The following is a 23,853-nucleotide window of genomic DNA, read 5'->3' on the forward strand; positions in this document are numbered from 1 at the left end:
CAGCGCTCCCTCTTCTCTAATATGTTTTGCCAGATCAAATGAAGAGTAATGCAGTTCTGTGGAATGCGCTTTTACTTCCTAGCAGTTTCTTATTTTAAATACTCTTCATGTTGCCATCTCATCTTTTTTTCCCCCCTATTTTTACATAACATTGCCTAACTTAATAACTTTTTCTCTATAAAGCATGACATGTATTTCACACAGTAAAGCCAACCTTTCAGTTTGTTCTCTCCACTAGAATACCATATGAACACAAACCTTACAGAAACTCTAGGAGCCAGGCCATAAATGTGCTTCCTTTTTAATACCCAAATGACTCCTTTTCGTTGGGACTTGCGGCTCACTTTTGAAACAAAAGACAGAATTCACTACCTAGAACTTAGAGAAAGGTTAATACTTTGGGGGATAGAAAGGAAGCTAATAATTATGAGTGTTACCTCTCTGCTGATATCTAAATCATAGTCTTGAGGCTCCAGGTCTGTCTCTGTTACTGCTACTGCTATTGGCTGAACTTTTAGCCATTCATTTTCATCCTTGTCTTCTCCACGAATGGCTCTCTCAAGTAACTGCAAATCAAATTCTTGCTCTCGTTTCCACTGGTAATAGATACAAAACAATTAATAGCATTCAACCATACTGACAAATTCAACATTTAGCAATGTACATAACTATGGCTGCAAATGCTATATTGCTGAAAGAATCCACAGAGCAAACTCCTTAACTGACAGGAAAAAGAATACGCTACTCTATTTCCTGGAACATTTGGCTGTGAGATTTGATCTCTAGCTGTGCTGCATGGATTTCAGAGTAGTGTTTAATTCTACAGTCAATGTTCAGCTGTATTAAATTCTAACAAATATATTAACCACAATTCACATATGCTGATTAACATGGCACTAGCACCAACATCCATGGAAGCATAGATGTCAGTACAAGTGAGTCTGTGGAGTGACAGCCTTGCCCTAGGCATTACAACCAGGCAGTGCTGTGTGAGCTTGAATGGCCCCACACAAAGGACATTTATACTGCAGATTGATAATTGCAATTCGTAAATTGTATGCTAGAAAAAGACTTGGTGATTAAAGTTGATATTTTATGTACTAGCATTAACTTGTCTTGAATTCATAGTAATTTTCATAACTTCTAAGCTCTTATGACTTTGCTGAAAGCCATTCTGTTCAACTAGCTACCTGCAAAGATTAAAAATCTTTCATATTGCCTTTACAAGAGAAAGACTGAGCAATAATAAATTCAGAGCATATTTAAATTAAACAGCATCTTTTGGAGTTCCCAAATTATTGCACAGTAGCCCCTTCACAGCCACAATACAGCTGCATATAAACTCACGCTTAAAAACCCTACCAACACATTTTTGTTCATAAATATCAAAAAATTAAGTTCTGCTGCAACACCATTCCATCCAGCAAATCTCAGCAACTTTACCATACAGACCTGAAACAGTGTATTAAAAGCAGTGAGAAAGAAAAGGGACAAAATCAACAACCAAATTATCTCCTCAAGTATTTGAGGCTATCAACAGGAGAATGTGCCATTATGTTTATTAAAAGCGTGTCTAAAATTTCTATTACAAATCTCTAGCTTGTTTTGGTTGAATTTTGAACTCTATATGAAGTCCTTAGCCTCCGTTACACTACCTGCATTATTAAATCTACTTGAAACCTATTCATGCACAAGCTCTCAATCTTCACTCAAAAGATATGTCTTCCATATGTATTAAAAAAGTTAAATAGCTAAAAGGCAATTACATCTCAAAAATTAAGATTTTTTTTCCAGAATTCAAAAGAGAAAAAATGTTTTCTCATTCTAATACTCCAAACTTCTTATTCTACTCATATTCGAACCAGGCCTGATTGACATAGTATATTTCAAATACACATTATCATTTTCAATTTATTAAATATAATTAAGAAAAACATCAAACCATTATTACAAAGCAGAGTTTTTATTGGCTTTGATGTTGCAACTTTTACATTAAAAAGGCATTTTATATAACAAATGAATTCATGTACTGTGATCAATACTTAAAATGTCATTCTACATTTGCGAGCTGACCAATTAAAAATTCAAGTTACATATACAATGTATGTTTAAAGCAAATGTTACATACTGAGCAGCATTTCAATTATACATTTAACTGTTTGCCATTTTGGCTGCTAAATAATTGCAATGCTGTAAGTAACTGTGCTATCAAACATGCTTTTTGCGTGTTGAAGCCCTGTAGGTACAAGAGATGACCTCTACAAAACACTGCTAGGGCTGAATTCAATTTTAATTCTTCACAGCAAGAAAAAGACCAAGATGGCACCCAAATTTATAGACAAAGTATTTGCCACAAATGTTAATAAGGAGTGTCACAAAAATGTTTAAATTCAGCTCGTGTATGTTACGTTAGACTCAGGAAACATTAGAAGCTCAGATTTAGTTCTAATTAAAATATGAAAGTAACAGTTATCCTATAGTTCTACAATTCCCAAATATTATGCACTATCTTTAATAAATTTGTGATTGCAAAACAGAAGACAAAATAGATGAATGTCTCCAAGTAGTGCACTCATTTACTGGGAAAGTAAATACAAATAACTAGCTGTAAAAATGTGTTACTGAGCGGTGGGAATGAAAGGCTGAATATTATAGAGTTTTTTAAACACTAGTAATTGACACACACATACTAAATGCAATTAAGCCTGGTAAAAATTGAGTAGTCCAGTTAGAAATTGTAAAATAACTACAAAATTTTGCAAATTAAAAACAAGCAAACAAAAGAAAAAAAAAGAGGCATTAGGTATGATGAGTGACAAATCTAAAAGCAAGAGATCTTGTGCAATGAATTAGGTAAAATAAGGTGATCATTCTAAAGCTCTAGTGGACCAAATGAAAAATAAATTAAAAGACTACAGCGTAAGTGCAATTACAGTACAATCTTGGTTTAGCACCAAGTGAGAAACTGGGTAGCTTCACCAATTAGAATTGCTTTGGTTAGTATCCAAACCATATAACTACAAACTTATATTCTGTACATCATTTAATCTCAGAATGCAAGAGAAGTCCTTTTTTTTCAGCAGCTTAAATTTGAGCCTTATTAGAATATTCTACATTTTGAGCTTTAAAGGAGAATTTGTGCCAACTGAAAGACATTAGCTCTTAGAAAATTTTCTAATAAGTGTTATTAGGTTTCAAAACTGTTTATCCATTTCACTTTTTAAAAAACAAACAAATAAAACAACACAACAACCAAAACCAAACACACACACACACACAAAAACCAACCAAACAAATATACAAACTGCATGGCCTGATATTAACATTACTATCTTGCAGCCTAATTTATGAATTTAAAAGAAAAAATAACCTTGGAGAATAAGAACATTCTAAAAGGCCCATTCCATTATGAAGCAGTTTAAAAACCATACAAGCTTCTTACACTTTCTAAATACAATTCCAATAAAAAACAAAACCATGTCTCCGAAATCACTCCAATATACTCTCATCTCCAGTCAGCGCACTAACCTCTGACCAACTTACCTGCTGAACCTGCTACATATACTGTTAACTACTAGTAAAAAATGATCATCTGTTACTCAAGCTCTCTGACCTCATTTTATACTGTATAACACTAATTTAATTAGACTAGAAGCATCACACACGCTCAAGTGAAAGTGCTTGCTAGGAAAAAAAAAATCCAAAGATATTTTTAGTTTAGTCCTTTTAAGGCATATCTAACATACTGAGCCTATGTCTGCAGAAATGGGCCTGACGAAAGACCGAGATGAAACAGACTGCCTTTCTCCTTGGCTAAGAGTTCTCTTGCGTTCCCGAACTAACGCCTTCTGATGTCGTTTCATTCTTTCTAGTTGCTCCTCTGCACTCATCTTGCCTCTTTGGTGGTCTCCAGAGTATAAACGTTCCAAGGCACTCTTTGGTCTCTCCTGAAGAAGTCACAAGGCACACAAAACATGTGTGGGAATCAATAGTTCATAAGTAGTATACAAAAAAAACACTTTCTCCTATCTTATTACTAAATTAAGATGATTTTGCTCTATTACTTTGTATTAATTTGCATATTTAAACTCTAAAGTTTCTATTAGTACTGGTGATTTTTGGTTCTAAACCTTGCTTTATAAATCTATTACAAATGCAATACATTGTCTGTCTACTTCCTGATTCATTTAAGAAAGTGAGAAAAATTTGATTAGATCACAGGTGTTGGGTTCTCTCCCATGCTATTAGAAACCTATCTCCTGCTGGGCAAAATATACTCTGGGCTTAAGAATATTTTGAACAATCCAGACATTTGCTTTCAGATGTTCAATTAAAACTTACCTTGGACCTATCCCTTCGAAGCGTTGCATATGATGAAATGGTAGATGATTGGTGCAATCTGGAAGTTGATCCAGATAAACCTTCATAAAGAAAAAGAGAATGCTTTAAAACTAAATGACAGATAGAAGGAAGATATCTGTGAAGGAAGTCAAATCTTAACAACATTCGCAGTTAGAGGGGTAAGAAAAAAGAAGAAAATAAAAAATGAACCCCTTTTTCCCAAATATCCTCTCTATCTTCATTTGTTAAACAATTACAGAACTGTAGCGCAGTGGAACATCGTGGCAAGTCATGTGTAGTGTTTGATGGCATTATGTTCTTATTCTTTAGCGCTTTCATTTAATTGACTTCCGTAGGCAATTAAAGTGTTTTAAAAAATACTTGACTTTGTAAATACAATACAGAAATTATGAGGAAGAATAATTCTGAATATAGGAGACATTCTAACACCTAACTTCATGTTTTGCTATTTTTTTAAAGCATTATAGATGAAGTTGCTTTGCAAAAGGCTGGTTATCTATAATGGCACCATCAAAAACCACAACATTTCTAGAATTCCATAGCATTACACAGTTAACCTAAAAATAATGATCTTAAAATAAAGACCACTTCCAGAAAATCCTAGGAGAGTAAAGCTCCTATACAGAAAGTACCGTTACAAATCAGCCGTGTAAAATCCTGGCTTACCACGGGTAGGTAATGTCTGGTATCCACTATCAGAGCTTATTAAACCGCTGGAAGGTTGGCTGAGGTCACCACCTATCGTTGCTAGTTCTGGTTCACTCACATATGAACGCAGCTCTACCTGTGTGGAAAAATACTTACTGGCTCAAATGAAATCACAGACAGCAAGTCTTAATAGTCTTAAAACAAATCCCAGTAGTTTTGTTTATGGCTTACTGAATCTCTCTCTGCCCTTACTATACAGCATAGATCCATTCTCTGTCTCTTTGTTACAAAACAGTATCTTGCATTATAGGTTCACACGGTCTTAAAGCGCAGGTGTATAAGTCTGTGAGTGCTCACCCTATAATCTCCATTTACGTACTGTCCTAGTTCTCTGTCTCTCTTTCTTTCATCTGACTGACGTTTCAGGCCCCGCACTGACGTGTGCCTGATGACAGTGGCTTCTCTTGGGAGAGGTGGAACGGCTGGTGGCTGATCTTCAGGACTGTATAACTGAGGGAGAGGAGGTCTGGGTGGTGCTTCATCTTCCTGGTAACAGGAAAACACAGGTATTTGGCAAATAGTCTGCAAACTGTCTGGCATGAACTGTCTGAAATTTCATTACATTACATGAGTTATTTATGACTGCTTTAGCATGCTCTTCACTGTCCTCCAGGGCTTGAGGTGTTAAAAGCAAACACGACCCAAGAAAGCTAACAACCAATCAGCCAAAAAGCATTTCCAAAGAAGAGCAAGGAAGGCTCTGCCTTGGTATGCTGTAAAGCAGTATACAGCCCCTGTGCATAAACCTCCCAGTTAGAGACATACATTCTCCTGTGTTTGTTATAGCTCAGTTTCATTACAAACACCTTAAGTGTCTCCTTGTTGTGCCTCCACACTATGTGCACTTAGTAACCATGAAAGCTTTCAGTGTTTCTGCCAGAAGCAAATGGAAACAGTGGTGAAGGAGTCTCACAACAGCAGTACTTACAACCTTTGGCTTTAGCCTAACTGGCGACTGAAGAGGCGGCTCGATTTTTTTCAGCTGCGGTGCTTGGTGCTGCGTTCTGGCCTGGAAATAAGGCTGTGGATACAGCCTGACCTCCAAAGAAGGTTTGACCGGGCTGGGTGGAGGGCTCTGCGGAATGGAGGGTTTGCTCTCCACGGTTGCGAGAGAAGCTGGTAAGGAAGGCACTGTAGACTGAGAAAATGAAGGCACTATTTTTCTCTCTAGGGGAGAAATATGTTAGACACTGTTATATATGTGTTTCTTATATCTATCAGCTATGTTCATAAGAATAGAAATTAACATCCTTAGGCTTTAAAAAACAGCCTTAACACTGCATGTTATTTTCAACACAAATGGTTTGTTTGCTTTTTTTTTGAATATAAAAATCTATGATTGGTAGATTATAGGAAGGATGGGCAACATTTTCTTGATGAGGATCAGACATGCCCTTCAGGCTAAAAATAAAAACCTACACTTTAATATCAGCCAGTGAAATCCCCTGGCAATGGAGAGAGGGTGAGAAGGAAGGAAAAGCCCATGAGTCATATGCAAGCAGTTCACCAGCTGGATATGGCCCCACTCAACAGATTCCTTAAGATGCCTATAGATCTAGACATGGCTAAGCACAATAGCCATACCATAAATAAAATAAAATCTCACCATCTGAGAACAATTTTATCTCTGTGCATACAAGTTAAGCAAAGATACTTTAAGTATGAAGTGAGTTTACAGGAGGCATTAACAGCCTCTTGCTATCCCAATGTGTCAGGTCTTTTCTTTGAAACATAATAAAGCAATTGAAATGCAGACCACACACACTTTCCCTTCCTCTTTTCCATAGCTGATGTTGTTGCTCTGCCCACCAAACACCTGCCTGAAGAGGGAGGGGGAAGGCAACTATGGCAAGGGCAGCTGGGTAGCATCCAAGGGAAAAACAGCAGACAAGAGGGCAGAGAGGAGCTCCAGGATGGAATGCAGCGTAGATACTGCTATTGTATGAGCTTGTTATGTGAGAGAAGTTCTTCCTGCATCTTGCACAGCTTACCCCACTATTATTATTATTGTTGCCTTTTCTATGGCTTGTTACGTTTTAGTATGTCAAAACAAATGAAAAACATTTTAAGACCTCAACCAAAGAAACACCAAGATAATGTGCTCAAGCTACAGAGATTTCTGCTACAGTGCAGAATTACCTGCATTTTCTGCATTAGAACATACTTCTAGACAACTCCCACAGACCCAAAGATTCACCTGCATTTGTATATTATTAATGTTTTAATTATGTTCTCCTTACCTGGATTCTTGATAGAGTCTACTATGGTTTTGTAATTTGCTTTATTTGCACTCAAGCCAGCTGTAACATCTTCAATCCTCCACAAGTCTTTTTGTATTTGTGCTTTCTCCTGATTGTTTATAATAAAAGAGAAGATATATATATATACACATATATATATATAAATAACCCATTTTAATTTATAATGGGCTTATGCTGTTTTTGATACCAGAGCCAAACTAATTTTCCAGAACTTACACGAGAACTTAGGAGTCTAGAAATGGGTTAAATGTTTATTTTAAAATTTAAACAAACAAACAAACAAACCACCCCCAACCAACATATCTTGCACGTAGGCCCATAAGATTTAGAGCATTTTCTGAGTCATGGGAGACTTTCTAGAAAAGAGATGGGGAATGAGACATCGCTATATTGTTCTCTACATTATTATTCAGACTACAAAAACCTAGTTTAATATTCTACATAAAGTGCGCTTACAGAACCTTTTAATTTGACCCCAAATTAAATTCTCACATCTTTCTAACACACTTCAGGCTGATAAGGCAGTGTTACAAAACTTCATGCATTTAGGGGATATGTTTTATATTAAAAAGAAAAAGAAAAAAAAAGTATAGTCTGCCTGACTAGTGCTGTGAACTACGTAACGGCTTTTAATGGATGAAATATAAAATTAACTAAGAAAGGATGACAAATTTAATTTCACTTTATACTTGGGTGGTTAGACCTACTGGACATGATGTATTACAGGTTGAAACAATATACCTCTGTTCTTCCAGGATTCAGTCTCATCTTGTACCATATTTGCTCTACTGATCCTTTCCAACAGACAAGAACGGGAAGCTTTGTCTACAGTCTGGATCCTGCCTCTGACTGTATCTTGTGGCTAGAAGCCCTGGCTGCTGAAGCCACCACTTCAGCCATGCAGTTATTGCAATCATCATAAAGAGCTGTTTTCCCCTCTGTTTGTGGATTTCTATTTTTATTTTCCCCAGGTTGGGAGTAATCTTGATACTTTATGGTAAGCCATTATTATTTTCTAAGGAATTAATGCCTGATCATTCTTCCTTCAAAAATCGGCATTAAGAATAAACTTAATGATATTGTTTTCCTTGTGGTTTTATAACGAAAGCTGAAGGCACTGCAACACTTCAGTTAGGAATTGCTTACAAACTCCTTAAGAACCCTAGAAATCCATCACTTGCCAGGAGCTGCAAAATAACCACTAATTAATCCTATAAACCTGAAAGAGAAAAACTTTAGTAAAAGCTCTTAAACCTCGTAGAACTAGGGAAAACATATCAATTGCTTTCTACTTTCTGTCTTAGATCAGAAAATATGTCCAGCAAAGTAACAGATCAGGAAACAGGGTGCCAAGAACACAAACATTTAAATGATGGAGAACGTTATTTGCCTGTAGTAAACTCACTCGATAGATGGGACATATCTTGAAAGATTGTCAGGATGAAAACTATAAATTTACAAATTTAATTTCATTTTTCTGAGATTAATCATCCTACAAGGAACAAAATGATGGATTTACAATAATCAAGCCTCAAGACTGGTCACAAAAAACAACACACACATACAAAAATTCTTTTTCTGAAACAACTTGGAAAAGTGTTTGATCAGTAATATACAAAAAACAGGAGATCTTTTAATATTATTTCTTCCCGTTACTTAAATCTTTATGTGAAGACAATATTTTAAACCAAAAATGGAATAGATCCAAAAGATAAACAGATGAATTTATTTTTAAATTATGAAAACCGGGACTGCTGTTTACCAGAGGGTATAAATATATTTTATGGGCAAGCATGAAAAGTTAGCTTGGAGAGATAAATTAATTTCTCTAACTTCCTTCACATAGAAACATAATTTAGCATGATTTATAAAACCAGAGCAGAAACACTTAACAACTGAGAAGTCATCACTGACAAAATATAACTTCAAAGTTAATTTCAGCATGACCAGATCCCAACCCTTAAGCAAAAGACAACGAAGCTACAATCTTGAAAGCAAGATTTACTTCAACCAAGCTGGTCGAACTACTTAGTTTTTAACCTCTTAATTAATGACATATAAAAACAATACTAGCCATTTCCTATGGCAGCTTGAGCCTGCAATTTTATTGATTTTTCAGTAATATTCCATGAAGACTGCAGGCTTTTTTGTGTGTGCGGTGTTGTGTTTTTTTCATTTGTTTGTTTTGATTTGGCTTGGTTTGTTGTTTTTGTGTGTGTGTGTGTTTTTGTTTGCTTTTTGTTGTTGTTGTTGTTTTTAAATACAACATGTATTTAATGCTACTGTAAAATGCTAGTTAAATAGTCTTGAGCCTATGCACTCTTGGACAGACACCTAAAGACCCTAATGATTATGGGCACTTAAAAATCAGTCTTCTTTGAAAGACTGTGATTTTAAGAATATTCAGTACTTTCTGGAAAAATCAGCTCCCCTTAATATCTCCAAAATGGATATTCAGAAACATTTTTAAAAGTCTTAGCCAAAGACAAACTTAGCTCTGCATATATTTAAATGTGCATGTACATATTTAGGTATACACACATAAAACACATCCCATGTGTAGGTCTGTGTGCATGCATATGTATGCATGTATGTACATGATATGAGATGCTAAACTAAGTTCACATTTTTTTCAGTGCAAACCATCTTGTGTACTGCTAAGTCACATGCCATACAGCCAGTATTTTAAGCATGTTCAATGCAAAACTGAAAACTGTTTGTTAAAGTACTTTTTAAAAGTATATTCCATGTAAACCTGTAATTTCCCTTTGTTAATCAAAATAACTTCATACAGGGATGATCTTATTCTACTCCTGGGATTTTCTGGAGGGATGTATTCTACAGCTGATCTCAAATGAGTAACACTCTGGCTCCAGAAACTAAACACAAACACACCCGAAAATGAAAAGTGGCTGAAAATGGAATTTTAAGATTGATGAAATCTAAAAAGGTTTTACACCTCTTTTGTTCTGATACAAGTTTATACATTAATGGCAAAAACAAATAAGACTAACTCACATCTGATCGGATGTTTGTTGCAAATATATACATTTAAAAACTCAACTAGTGAGCTGTTTTGTTCCAGGATATTTGGAAAAGTAGGCTAAGAGTTAAGCAAATTATATACATTAAGCTTGTTCCTTGTGTTTTGTCGTTTAAAATAAAACTATTCTGCTTTGACACAGGAAAAGCAATCTGGACTGTATTCTATTCCTTGTTCTATGAAAAAAATAATCAGTCGTTAGCAGGCATGTAGAAATAACCTCATACACCACATCCAGTTCAGCAAGCAGAATAGCTTAGCTTCAAACAAAGCTTCTTTGTAAGATTCAAAACAGAATAACTGATTTAAAACCAAGATGCCTTTCAATTACTGATGGCTGTTAAACACTTATTCCACTTCACAAAACAAGCTGCAGAGGTAACTCTCCCATAAATAGAAGAACATGACAAAGAACAAGTAACTACAATAACAAGCTAGAGGCTGATGTTCTTAAAAATGGATAAAGAAGCCAACGTCAGATCAAATAAATGGAAGACTAAGAAGTCCTGCACAGTCTTATAAATTAAATACGTTATCAATGTCAAGATGTCAGCATGTAATAAAAACATAATAAAATAATGACAAATTTGCAGAGACAACTCATGAGAAACTATTAGGCTGGAAGACAGCTAGTTACTGTGCAACTATGCTGTTACAATTTCTGAACTTTGCAAACTAAGATGTGACAGATGAATACAGTGCAAAAATTGCAGAGGTTCTCTCTTACAAGATGATAGCTTTCAAGTTCAGATAAAATTTTCTCACAAGTAAGCCAGTGTCGGGAAACAGACTCACCTGAGATACCAAAGAACTATTCATCTGTTCCTGTAAGGCTTTTTTCAGATGGCTCACATCTTTTTCTAGTTTCAGATACTCATTCCAGGCATTTTCCATTTCCTAATAACGAATGAAATATTCTAATGCAATGTTATGATAAACCTGGATATCACTCTATCCATTCTCTAATTGAGCAATTATATGTTTTTAAGACAGTGTTGTTCCTTTACAAAAAGAAGAAAAAAAAAAGTATGTTTTGTGGCCTACATTTTCACTCTTATTTGAAGGTAGGCTTCAAAATGCCTTACAGCTTTGCAAGACCAAGTCAGCAATACCTAGTTAAGAAATTCTGGCCAGCTTTCTGACACAAAGCTATTTCTTAAGCATAAAACTGGCGTTTAACACTTGAACTGACTCTACCGTGCTATGAAGGAAGAAAGTCTACTCCAGTTCTATTTCCTTGAACCTTCCCCCTCTATTTAAAATAAATTTGTAATTAGAATTCAAACAGTCACCTAAACCAGAATTCGTATTGTGAAACACACAGTAGGATATTCTTTAAAAGCTCTACTGACTGTACTGCAATGTCATTATAAGCAAATAAACAAGCAGACACCTGGAAAATAAAGCTATCCTAATCATCCCTACGTTACTTAGACTACTTCCAACACCCCTGGCACCACAGCCTGCCTTCTGACCAAGACGTGCAAAAAATCTAAAGTCTGGAGCAGTCTCTATGTAAGGAGTGATGGAGTAGGGTTTGTTTTTTTTTTTTGGTTTGTTTGTTTTTCTCTGAAGTTTGGCAAAGACATAACTTGGGAGTTGAGGGGAAGAAATAATGGAGGTTTACAAAACCCTGAGTTGCACAGAGAAATTGGCTGTTCCCCATCCTTTCTCATACAAGAATATGGGTCTACCACATCAAACAAGTGTGAGTCAGGCTCTAAACAAATAAAGTGGCTGTCCACACAGTCGGGAACTGTTCTATGCAATACTTTGCCAAATGATGTTTTGGATACAAAAGGTTCACAGAATTTAATAGGAGTCTTGGACAGATACTCTGATATAAGATATACTGAGGATTACTGCAATAGATAAAAAATAACAGTCTGAGGAATTCTCTGATCAGCAAATAGTTATAAGCTGGACTGATCATCACAGGAAATACCACACACACCTCCCACCCTTACTCTTCCCTAAACATGTGCTTATGCCCACTGCTAAAGCTAGAACCCTGGACCAGAAGGAACCTAGGACTGGACCAGCGCAACCATTCTCATGATTACTTGCTACTTATGCCCCCAGTCAGATTTTAAAGGCTGTCTGTGAAAGTTACTAATTTTTCTACAGGCACAAAACACTGTACATATACATTTAAATACTACTGGCATCTTAACATTCAGATCTTACTATAGAAAAGGCGTTCTAGAAACAATCTTACAAAGAGATGATCCCATATTCATTAAGAGGTAAGAATAATACAGTGAGTGCACAACACCTGGGCTTAAAATGTTCTCTTTCACAGCCAATTCTTACAAATATTTTTGTTTTAAAAATTTTCGATTAAGTCATAATATTAACAGTAAATTTTGACTGAAATATAAACAGACATTCCCAAGCCCTTTTCCCCTGGAAAAATACCATGGAATAATGCTTGTATTTCCACTGCAAAAAGGGCTACCTGAAAGATTTGCAGTTTAAGCCCCATACATGAATGACAGAACTATAAAAAAAACTTCAAGCACTTTTTGGGGGTGGGGAGGGCAGAACGAGAAGGGTGCATTCAAGAGGAAAGCTGGAGAAGTAGTTTGTTTAAATTGTTTGTTCTGATTTAGTGTCCTGTACCTTAACAAAATCAGTTCACGATAGGACTTAATTTCCCCACCCAAAGGGAAAAATACAGTTTAACTGGCATTTTAGTTACTGTTTCCTTGAAACAACCAAAACCACATACCGTCGAAACTTTGGATATTTCAGCCCGAATATGTATGAGATCCTCTTGCAAAAGTCTCTGCTGGTAGGAAATTTTTTCTGCATGCTGTGGTTGGTCTTTGTACTGTTCCATCTGCCTGTGTAAAACCTCCAAAACTGACTCCAGCTGATCCTAACAGAGAAGCAGGCAGCAGTAAGCTTACAGCATTTACAGCAAACTTCACTAAATTACCTGTGTGAATATAAAAGCTGTTTTTCGTGCCCCCAGTATTTCCTCTAAGCTACTAGGTTAGCATTGACCTCCTATTGTGGAGACTAGGATGTAAATGAAAACCTGCAAGAGCTTTAATTAATCACGATAACCAAAATTCTCTGATATTTTCCACTATATCTGCTTCAATAGCCAAACCTGTACAAAAAAAAACCAAAGCAGTGAGATTTTTTCTATTTACAGTCTGTGCAAAACTGTAATTCACAGTTTCAGAAAATCCCCTCAAGTACTACAGAATTGTGATAGCCACAGCACAGCATTAACTGTTTATTTATATATAGCTTCTCATTCACTGCTATAGCTCATAGGCAGGGAAGCAGATAAAGGTGCACACATGCAAGGGAAGTCAAGGAAACCCTTTTGTTACTGTTCACAACTCAAATTGTGACCGAATGGGCATGGAGGAAAGGAGGAGGGTTCCAACTAAACTTGTCACAGAAAATATTCCAGCATTTCAGTCAAAAACCTCAGAAGAAGGCTCACCATACTACCAATAAACAAGCATAAGTCTCAAATCACTACAGATCAGTATTGCGTTTTTTTTTTTTTCTTTAAATAACAACCACACAAGTTACAGAGAGTGTTCAATATGGATCTTGCTAGCACACAGAAGCACACTGCTGTTTATGCAAACAATGTTTGCGCAGGTGGGAAGAAGTGCAAATGAAACATGACTCTGCCTCCCACCACATGCTTATTGAGGCATTAAGCAGAAGTATACAGAAATGTGTATGCACCCCAATTTTTGAAAAATGCCAGAAAAGTAAATATATGTAGTTTTAAAACATTTACTTTCAAAACCTCATTTTCTGAAAGTACATAACTCAATCCTAACATTATATAACATTGTATTTTTCCTTATATGTTTATATATACATTCAAAAAAAATTGCAATGTAAACAGCATCCAGTAATTTGATTTTTTTGTCTGCAATTCTGTAGTTTATAAGTATTTATTTTATAAAAATCTTTTTAATGTACTCACTTTATTTTCCTTAAGAGCTCTTATTTTGTCCTCCAAGTCCTGCAGAATTCTGTCCTGCTCACAGAAAATGCTCAGCTTGACCTGAAAATAAAATCATTTAAATATTACATATAATAATTAAATTAACGTAATAATATTAAATTTCTAAAAAGAAGAAGAATAGTGTCCACTAACAATAACTTACCCCAACGAGCATAATAAATACGAACAATTAACAGTACAAATAGCCGAAACAATGTAAGAGGTTCCAAAGTGGTATTTGATACTTACATCAATATCACTTTCTGCAATCTTGACAGGTTTTGTACTTCGTTCTTTTAATGTGTCACGCCCTGTCACCTAAGAGGAAAAGTTTTTAAAGATCTGAGAAATTTGTTTCAAACTAAAATGTAACTATGCTTCAGCAATGAAAAAAAAAAGTTTTGTTAAATATTCAAATTTATCAACAAATATAGACAAAATTTTGGATACAAGCCTTTTCAAAAATGCCACTATTTTTTCAGGGAGGTAATCAGAAAGGATTATTAGTTATATTAGGCTATTTAATTACTCTTAGCGTAGCTTAAAATTCTGTACAAAATAGCATAATCCCATCTGTCTATGATTACAACGGTCCTGTTCCTGAAAAAACTAACAGTTTTAACTGTTCACCTTTAATACCTTTCTTGAACCCAAAGGACCTGAATAGTTCATTTAAATGTCTGATTGCAAGAATAACAGCATTAACTAATGACTAAAAATATACCTTTCTGGCAACTATTTCATTCTACAAAGGACAGTCTCTTCCATAGTACAAGGTGAATTTTATTAAAGATAGACTGCTAAAAGAGTGCTAGGGTGGAATTTAAATGTAATTAATCTATTTTGACATGTTTATAATATACCAAATCTCTCATTCCATAAATCACTGCTTCCATATGCCATTTCTGGTGAGATTATCATCTTCTCACATAACGCAGTTTTTACATCAGTACAGAAACTATACTATACTATACTTCCAGCAATCTTAAAAGGAAGGTATGTCTATCCCCGTAGAAAAGTTTATTACTTCCACTGTTTCTATTCGACCCTTTTGGCAAATAAATAAGGCTAAGAGAATTGTCATATAGTATAGCTCACAAATCACATACGTCTTGTAAGCTTTAAAATCAAAAGACTAAACGTTACTCAATTAGAACACTTTTATATTTCATTAAAGCAAATACTGTCTTACGAAAGAAATAGCTGGCATTCAGTATAGCACTCATATATATTGTATTCTTTCATACAGGCAAGGATTTATGAATAAATGTTCGCCTAATTATTGTATTCAATAATATAAAATCAAAAGGTTTTTTGTTGTTGTTGTTTGTGGTGGGTTTGTTTGGTTTTTCTTTTTTTTTAGTGGGAGAGAAGGGGCAGTTTGCTATTTGCTGACTCTGGTACAGATTTCAAACGACACGGTTTACTTATCAACCTACCCAGGTTCTACAGGATCACACTACCTTTCTTTAAAGTAATTGAATTTTACTGCAAATGTAAATAAACCTTTGATACAATCTCAGTTTCTCCTTTAATATGGTGCACGAAGTTTGACAGCTACAGATAATATTTGCAAAAAAACTACATTTAAGACAGAAGATTATGCTCATTTATGTTCAACGTCTCCTTTCCTCCAACTCTGGTCTCCATTCACATACTTATCATGGGATTTCACGTGGGGAAAGTTACACATTTGCTACTTCCCCACCACCAAAATCAAAAGCATTCACTACCTCTCAAAAGAAACATTTCCATTTTCAAATATTTTCATCTTCAACAGTGTTATGCTTTATCTAAGAAAAACCCCTGTCTTTTAAAGACATTAATGAAATTATTTAAATACTAACTCCTATGTATAACAGTAAGAAATAATTGCATATAAACAGAACTTTAGCATGTCCAAATATTAATTTTGCATATTTAATTACCTGCAAATTAACAGGATGCAAAAGCCTTTTTCAAAGCAATGAAATTAACACAAAGATACAGTCTACAGATTTGGGGGTTATTTAAAATTACATAATCACAACTGTAAAGATTTTGTTAATTTTCAAGCCGTGAACATGAGGACATAATGAAGATTCAGCATGCTTTCACATTTTCAGAACTACACATCGGAGTCACTACTTGACACAATCGTTTTCAAAACATGATAAAATGAAACCAAACACTGAGGTCAGCCATAACTTTGCATACAGACTCCAAAGTGCGGAGGTGGGAAGGAACCAAAAAGAAAAAAAAAAAAAAAAAAAGGAAAAAAGGAAGAAAATCTTACAGAAAGCTCTACTGTTTACTCCAAGACACCTGTAAAAGCCAGGATATGTAAACATCGACTGCTAAGTGAAAAAGCAATGGGATGAGCGCATTTCAGATGCAAGCAGTCTTACATGTATACTGGAAAGTAACCCCTGTGCTGAGTTCTTCAGCACTTTGTAAATCATGTTGATCAGAGGTCCGTTATTTTCTATCTGTTTCAAACAAAAGTTTAGTAATAGCTTGTTATAGATCGAAAAAACAAAACCTTAGCACACAAAACTCCATGAGCAGCAGCAATCTCATGCTCTTCTTTCACACACATCCTCGAGGTTTAGGATCTATATAATCTCCCATTACAGAAGCTGTAACGGGCTACCTATCTATCTTGTTATATTTTGGATAGGTTGTCTTGAACCCTAAGACTTCTTTCCTTTCACAAAGCGCACACATAAACACACAACACAACCCAAGATTTATTCAGAGTTGTCCAGCTGCAGTTTAAGAAGTGCCAGGAATCACAGCAAGACATTTTCTGTTGTGTAATATAAAGTTAACACTTGCACCATGAGCTCTGTGCTGCTAACTTGAGCAGCCCAGTCAAGACCTTAGTGACCCAAGTCACTCCAATCACACTTACCACAACTCCCATAATAAATATTACCTGTGTGGCACAACCTAGCACTAGCAACCTCTTTCAACTGCAGCAGAAACAGAACAGCTTCAGGTATTAGAGCGTGACTGCAGAAGAACGAAGCAGGACCGCTGCTAAACCACTGAGAGGGCCCCAGATTTGCTTAAACTGGTTGCACGATTTATACCTAGCAGCACAAACTTTACTCTACTCCAGCAGGCCTTATTCATGAGTAGCATAAGCCTCCGAGGAATGTTTGGAAACTATTCTGAAGTGAGACCACCCGTCCCCATCCCTCCTGTAGGCTGCTTGCATTTGGTTTCATAGTCGTGAAAAGGGAAACTTCCTTCCCCGTTTCTGTTTCACCTAGAAGCTTGTAGGAAAATGTGTTTTTCTACCCCTTACTATTCCTTACTGCTTTTCTAATACAGGATCACACTTTTTCACCTCCATTTTTGGGATAAAAAAAGCTATAACACATAACTGTGGAAATCCATTTGCAGAAAAGGCATAGTTATGCTATAGCATAGAGATACAACATTTCTTTCACGCCCTATATACCTCTGTTTAATGAGTGAAAAGGAATAGAGTCATTGGTTTATTCGTTTTCCTTTCTTAAATGTCAGAAGTATCTTGCTTGCAGGAGAAAAATACTGAAATTGATTAATGTCTGTAAAGTACATCTATTTCATTCATACAACTGTCACGACAACGCACTATAATACTGAACAATACCACTGTGGTATCAACATCAAAATATTTCTTAGATAATACTTTAAAGCTTTTAAATAATACTCAAAAATAGACTGATAAAGTAAGGATAAGAACAATGTTTCTCTGAAGACAAAACATCCGAGTTATGACAAATTACTAAATGCCATGTAACCAGTTACTGCAATCTGTTTTAATACTGTGGCATGAATTATGCAGTTAATTAAATGCTTAATCACTATTCCATGTTGAAGAGTTATATTTCAAAACCTCTAGGAAGAAATATCTTCAGAGATAATGGATGAAGTAAAAAAATGTTTAGCTTCAGTTCTGAAGTCTTTAATCCTATTTGAAATTGTTTAATCAGAGTGGAGCTAACTCAAAGCCCACTGAACTCAAAAGACAGACTTGAAATAAGAGGCATTATATCTAAGCCTTCAGTGTCTTAAATGCAAGATACCATGTATATTAACTGTGAATTTGCCATATTCCACCGTTACCAAATCAATATGTAATTTTCTTTGTTTCATCGAGCACTCTATTTTCCTCAAGCTGCTAAACAAAGTCTCTCTTCAGTAATTTATATTAAGCAGCAAAACACAAATTCAAGCAAAACAAAGATACCTACTCAATTTTCACATGGTCTCTTTAATCTCTCAGCACCCTGACCTGAATTTTACATTTTTGGACCACAACTGAAAGAGGGTTATTCTTCCAAGCTTGAGGATATTTAAGTGAGAAAGACATGACCACCTTGAAAAACCAGATCACTCTTACAGAACCACACTTGACACTTCGGCTGTCAAGATTTTTCATGAGGGAGTTCAAACTAACATTATCTTTTCACAGAAAGAGCAGGTTGCCCCCATACATTTTTCTTCCTGGCTACTTTTGGTAGGTGCTACGCAGGCTGCACCTGGGATACAGTTAATTTGGCACAGCCATGAACAAGGCCTGAAGGGAAACATGTCCAACTGATTTTAAATCTGTATATTTGTGATTATAACAGCTTATATATGCAATCATTTTCACTACGTATACCCCATATAGTATGTGATTCATAAAACGTCTAACATATTGCTCATATTTTCCACTGCTATATTTGGTTGTATATTCAGCCACTCAAACATCAAATGAAATTGAAATTCACGCAATAGTGGTCCAGGTAGCTTACTAGTGGCCCATACACAATGCTCCCTTGGCATCAGGGAGAACCACAGGCATACAAACAGTAAGGATAATAAGGTGTCCCATTTCACTCCACCTTGGTTTGCAGAAACACCATACGATTTATATACGGTGAGACATGCTAAACAGCATGGAAAGCGGTAGACTGCTTCACTAAGCAAAATGATTATGCAGTTTGTTTGTTGGTTTTTTTCCTTCAAAACCTGGTATTAGTAAATCTAGATTTGCTTTTGAATTGCCAACTATCAGGTGTACCAGATACGGAAGGAATTTAGTTTAGATGGATGTTTTGATGCTCAGTACCGTATTTTGTTATTATTAGGAAATATTACATAATATTACACAAACATATTTGTGCATGGGTAAATAGATTTTGTATCTCTTAGCCATAATAACATGAAAATAAATGAAAGGTGCCAATTAATCACCACATTTTCACCAAAAAAAAGTAAGAGATTATAAATACAGGATATTTTAAAAACAAGGAAAAAGCTCAAGTAGATTTAAAGGGAAAAGCTGAACTGAAAGAACATCTTATTTTAACTTAGAGGAGTTGACTTCATATTGGTTCTAATGCTACAGCAAAAAAGCATTTTGAATCTATTTTTTAATCTGGTTTCTCTAAACCAACAAAATACCATTCATCTGGAGTACCAATAATACAAGTTCTACCTACAAACTGAAGCACCTGTATTTTCTGAGTTTGCACATTAGTTCTAAAGCCACTAATATGAACTCACTCAACATTTTAAGCACAAAAGTGATGGCAAAAGACACAGAGTTTCTGTCCCTGGACCCAAAGTGATTTGAAAACCTGAAGGAACAAAGACGATACATAAAAGATTGCTGAGTTAAAGATGATGGAAGTTGACTCTTATAAAGTCTTACCTTCAGATCCAAATACTCCAAATCCTTTTTCAGCTGGATGTAAGTGTCATCAGCCTTGAGGTAATTACATGGAAAAAAAAAAAACACATTATATTTGAAGGTTTGAAAAATAATTCAGAATACTTGGATTGGCTATGTATACAAAAATGATGAAAGAGGAACGAAAATAACAGAGTAGAAAGTACATGAAAAGCACATTTGCTCCACCAGCATATTGCTATTTACAGCTGAAAGATGGGCAAAATATTTCCTGAGTACATTACTACCTCATGCCCACCCTCTGAAGATATGGATTTGAATCCTCCAGATCTAATGAGGCACGTAACTACCTTAAACAATAGATTTTCAAAAGTTATTTTTTCAAGACCTTTTTCTGCTGACTATCCCTTCTTCAAAAAACTTACGGGGTTGTCCTCCAACACAATATGTCCCTTCGGGAGAAGACTTTACCTAACTGAATGTCAGATATAAATAGAAGCCTCTATGTATTGAATCATTAGAATACTTCTGAGCGGATTTCATATGCATGTTAAGATATGCATCCCTTTATTTAAGGAATATAAGAAATAAGCTTAATTAATAAAATACTGAATAAGATCTCACTTATGCGATTGGAGAATCCACTTCACTTGTTAAGTGATAGCATTCAACTTGGTCCCTGTTTCTCAGTGGCTAACTCCTAGCTGCTGTCAGCTTAATGTTATGGTTACATTCATCTAGCAACATCTTCATTAGAGTCACTTAATGAAAAGCGTGCACACAAGTCATAACAGAGTTATTTCTTCTTTTTTATTTTTTTGATATAAGAGGTATTTGCAATACGTAACAAAGTAAAACTTAACTGTTGCAAATTGATTTTGAATTAGCCAAAATTCCTACATTTTTTGCTGAAATTGTTATAATTTTATATCCTCCGTTCATTAAACTTCAGAATAAAAGAAATATACAACTATACCTTATTCAAGTTTTGAACCAATCAGAATGTGTATTTAAAGAAGAAAACGTTTTTTTGCCATAAAATCAATACATCACATTTGCATTTGTTCAGAGGTGTTCACTTACAATTATGTCCAATATCCCTGTAAATCTGGCTGAGGACTTGACTAGAAAGTATGCCCATTTTTAAGGAGAAATCCCTGTTATTATAGCCCACTTTAGTGAAATTGTTCTGTAGGTGAGGTTAAGTACAGAAAATAAACTTTTCCAAATTTAAAAATAAAAAGCCTTTAAGTTTAGGCCAATACAAAGCCTCCACCAATTACAAATGTTTTATCCCTATTTTTGCAGCTCTAATACAGGCCAAAGAGCTCAACAAGTACATTTGTTTCATCTCACATTAATGTTTCAAACATCAGTGCAATCAAGAGCACTGTTTGTTTTGTTTATGACTCAAGATGCCCACAAACTTTTATGAGCTAATGTTCACCTGCAGAACTGACACAGTTACAAGCTCGTATGAATGTACAAACTGGCTGATGCATTTCAACTTGCAGGTGACACAGCATGTAGAACAAGGAGCCAATCCCATCATGAAAGCAGCACAAAGAAATGGTTTTGCCTCAGAGTGAGCATAATCTTTTAACCCACATTTCTGAAGATGCAGCATTTTCAGAAATAATATAAAGAGGAAGGACATGTAACACTTTGTAGCGTATGCACTGGCACCCTATAGCTTAAAATGCTTATCTCTTAGAGCGAGTACAGCGGCAAAGAAAAACTGCAAACAACCTGGGAATTGTAGAACTCCGAAGAATGGGCAAGAAAGCACAGACTTGAGCATGCCACTGACGAAGCATTTGCAGAGTCACAAAATGTCATACAGCACAGAAGAGCCAAGCAGCAGCTGACCTGATAGGTGGAATTAGTTGGCAAGTGCTGCAGCAATTGTGCGATTGTATAATTTCGTATACTAGCCAACTTAGCCTGATGTCTCCTTAATCGAATGAGAAGCAATGTTAGCTCTTCAGGCTGCAGGTATTTAGACACATTGTAAAGAGGAAATTAGCAGTCTTCAGGGAGAGTAACTGTAATTACATTTTTCACCTCAGTGCCCAGAAAACAGTTACTTGACATGATTAAGCAATTATTTCATTAACTCCACATTTGGTCAAATAAACATAATAAAAGCTGAATCCTGTAATAAGAGACAGCTCACTCCCATTCACATTGCAAGTTAACAGCAAAATTCCTACAGGCTTTATTATTCCTATAGGTTGGCTAAGATCAAGTTTCAGATTCAGGTTATTTATGTTTAAACTAATAAAAATAACTGCAATGGAATAAGCAGAATTTTAAAAATTTACGATATTATGATGACAAAAAAGGAAAAGAAATTGCTCTTTCAACTTACCGACTTGCCATGCAAACTGGGCGCGCTCACAGTATGGGTCATGTAGCCCATAGCTGGCATGGAGCGTCGATCAATGTGAGCTGAGCTCTGTAAGAAGCCACAGGCAGAATTGTAAGGATTGTCTCAGGTGAGAGGTATGCTATACTTGAGGGGAAATTCAGAAGATATGCACCTCTGCCAGAAATTTTCTATTTGAATTCAAGCCATGCTTAGATCAGGGAACATTCATGGGCCAGCCAGATCCTTGAGGATTAAGAACTTATAAAAGAACAAATGCAACCAGCTTAGAACCTGTGATGCTGGACAGAGCAGTGGATTCTGGCAGCGCAAGATACTTCAGAAGCTTGTGCATAGTGCTTTTCAGCAAGTTAAAAAAAATATATTCATAAAATGTCTGTCTCGCACACAAACACACACACACACGTAATGTCTCCCAGAGAAAGGCTACTTGGCTGATGCCCTTAAATAGCAGGCTTGTACTCCAGACAGCAACAACTGTGAATGCCCTCCTTTAGCCATGGAACAGTTCTCCACCGCTAAGCTCCTGACATGAGTGACACCTTGTGGTAATGGGTCCCATTAATACCAGGTTTTATTAAATAATCATATTTGATACGCCTCTTTCTGCTTATAATATAAAAACCTACTTCACATCCATTCTTCCATCTTTTCCTCAATGCCAAACTCTTCGGCTTTCTTCAACACAGACTAAATGTCTGATGATTTATTTTTGTTCCTCTGAATTTTACTGTATGCTGTTTTGTTCTGCCCCCCCCCTCCCCCCCCCTTAAGTGTAATCGAATAGAATTAAGTAAAGCATTCCAGGGAGGGAGAAGTATCACAGATTTCTGTAGACACATGCATTTAAATATAAAATGATGCTGTGGACTTACATGAACATGAATGTTTTTCTCCAGAAATGTCTATGAAAAAGTTTTACAGACAACGAAAATTTTGTTTTCATATATTGGTAAAACCAATATGACATAAAAAAGTTTTATTCTGTGAGTAAAATTTATGCAGCTACATTACACAGGAAGGGAAGAGACTTCTGCACATTCCTTCATAAGGGATGTAATGCTGCTTCAACTTACACGTGGAGAAACCAATGCCTGGTATAACATAATCAGGAGTTAAAAAAATAGTAATAATTTTCAGTGCTGCACATCACCAGACTACTTCATTCTCTGACAGAATATTATAAATCTAGAGATGCCGAAAGACATCTGACAGTTACATAGCACATACTAGGAAAAATCTCAGCTGTGCATGAAGCTGGCATGCAAACTCAGTTCATGGTCCTGAACAGCCATGCTGTATGTGCATGTGCAAGACTCTGCAAATACTTTCCCCATCTGAGCCCACGGATGAAGTTAAAGAATTGGCTGAATACAGAGGCTTTCATTTCCACTTATTCCGGTGTAAAAGCTACCAAGGCAAGTTCTACATTTATTCAATCCTGAATTTCCC

General features: G+C 35.7%; 1 protein-coding gene across 21 annotated transcripts in view; it reads right to left on the reverse strand.

The window, feature by feature from the left end:
• PLEKHA7 (pleckstrin homology domain containing A7) overlaps positions 1-23,853 on the reverse strand; it is a 149,869-nt gene that overhangs the window by 9,367 nt on the left and 116,649 nt on the right. For 19 of the 21 annotated variants that reach the window (XM_083838641.1, XM_083838637.1, XM_083838639.1 and 16 more), the window contains 13 exons: positions 22,384-22,470; positions 20,034-20,087; positions 14,609-14,677; positions 14,339-14,419; positions 13,106-13,255; positions 11,170-11,271; positions 7,311-7,419; positions 5,999-6,237; positions 5,368-5,556; positions 5,029-5,146; positions 4,342-4,421; positions 3,747-3,947; positions 438-596 (listed from right to left, as the gene is read on the reverse strand). In XM_083838641.1, the coding sequence (XP_083694767.1) occupies positions 438-596; positions 3,747-3,947; positions 4,342-4,421; positions 5,029-5,146; positions 5,368-5,556; positions 5,999-6,237; positions 7,311-7,419; positions 11,170-11,271; positions 13,106-13,255; positions 14,339-14,419; positions 14,609-14,677; positions 20,034-20,087; positions 22,384-22,470 (1,638 nt within the window). The remainder of the gene's footprint in view (positions 1-437; positions 597-3,746; positions 3,948-4,341; positions 4,422-5,028; positions 5,147-5,367; positions 5,557-5,998; positions 6,238-7,310; positions 7,420-11,169; positions 11,272-13,105; positions 13,256-14,338; positions 14,420-14,608; positions 14,678-20,033; positions 20,088-22,383; positions 22,471-23,853) is intronic. The other 2 variants (XM_083838638.1, XM_083838634.1) reach the window with 1 other exon arrangement.

This window comes from Anser anser (genome assembly GCF_964211835.1).
Source record: "Anser anser genome assembly, chromosome: 5".
Classification (NCBI taxonomy): domain Eukaryota; kingdom Metazoa; phylum Chordata; class Aves; order Anseriformes; family Anatidae; genus Anser; species Anser anser.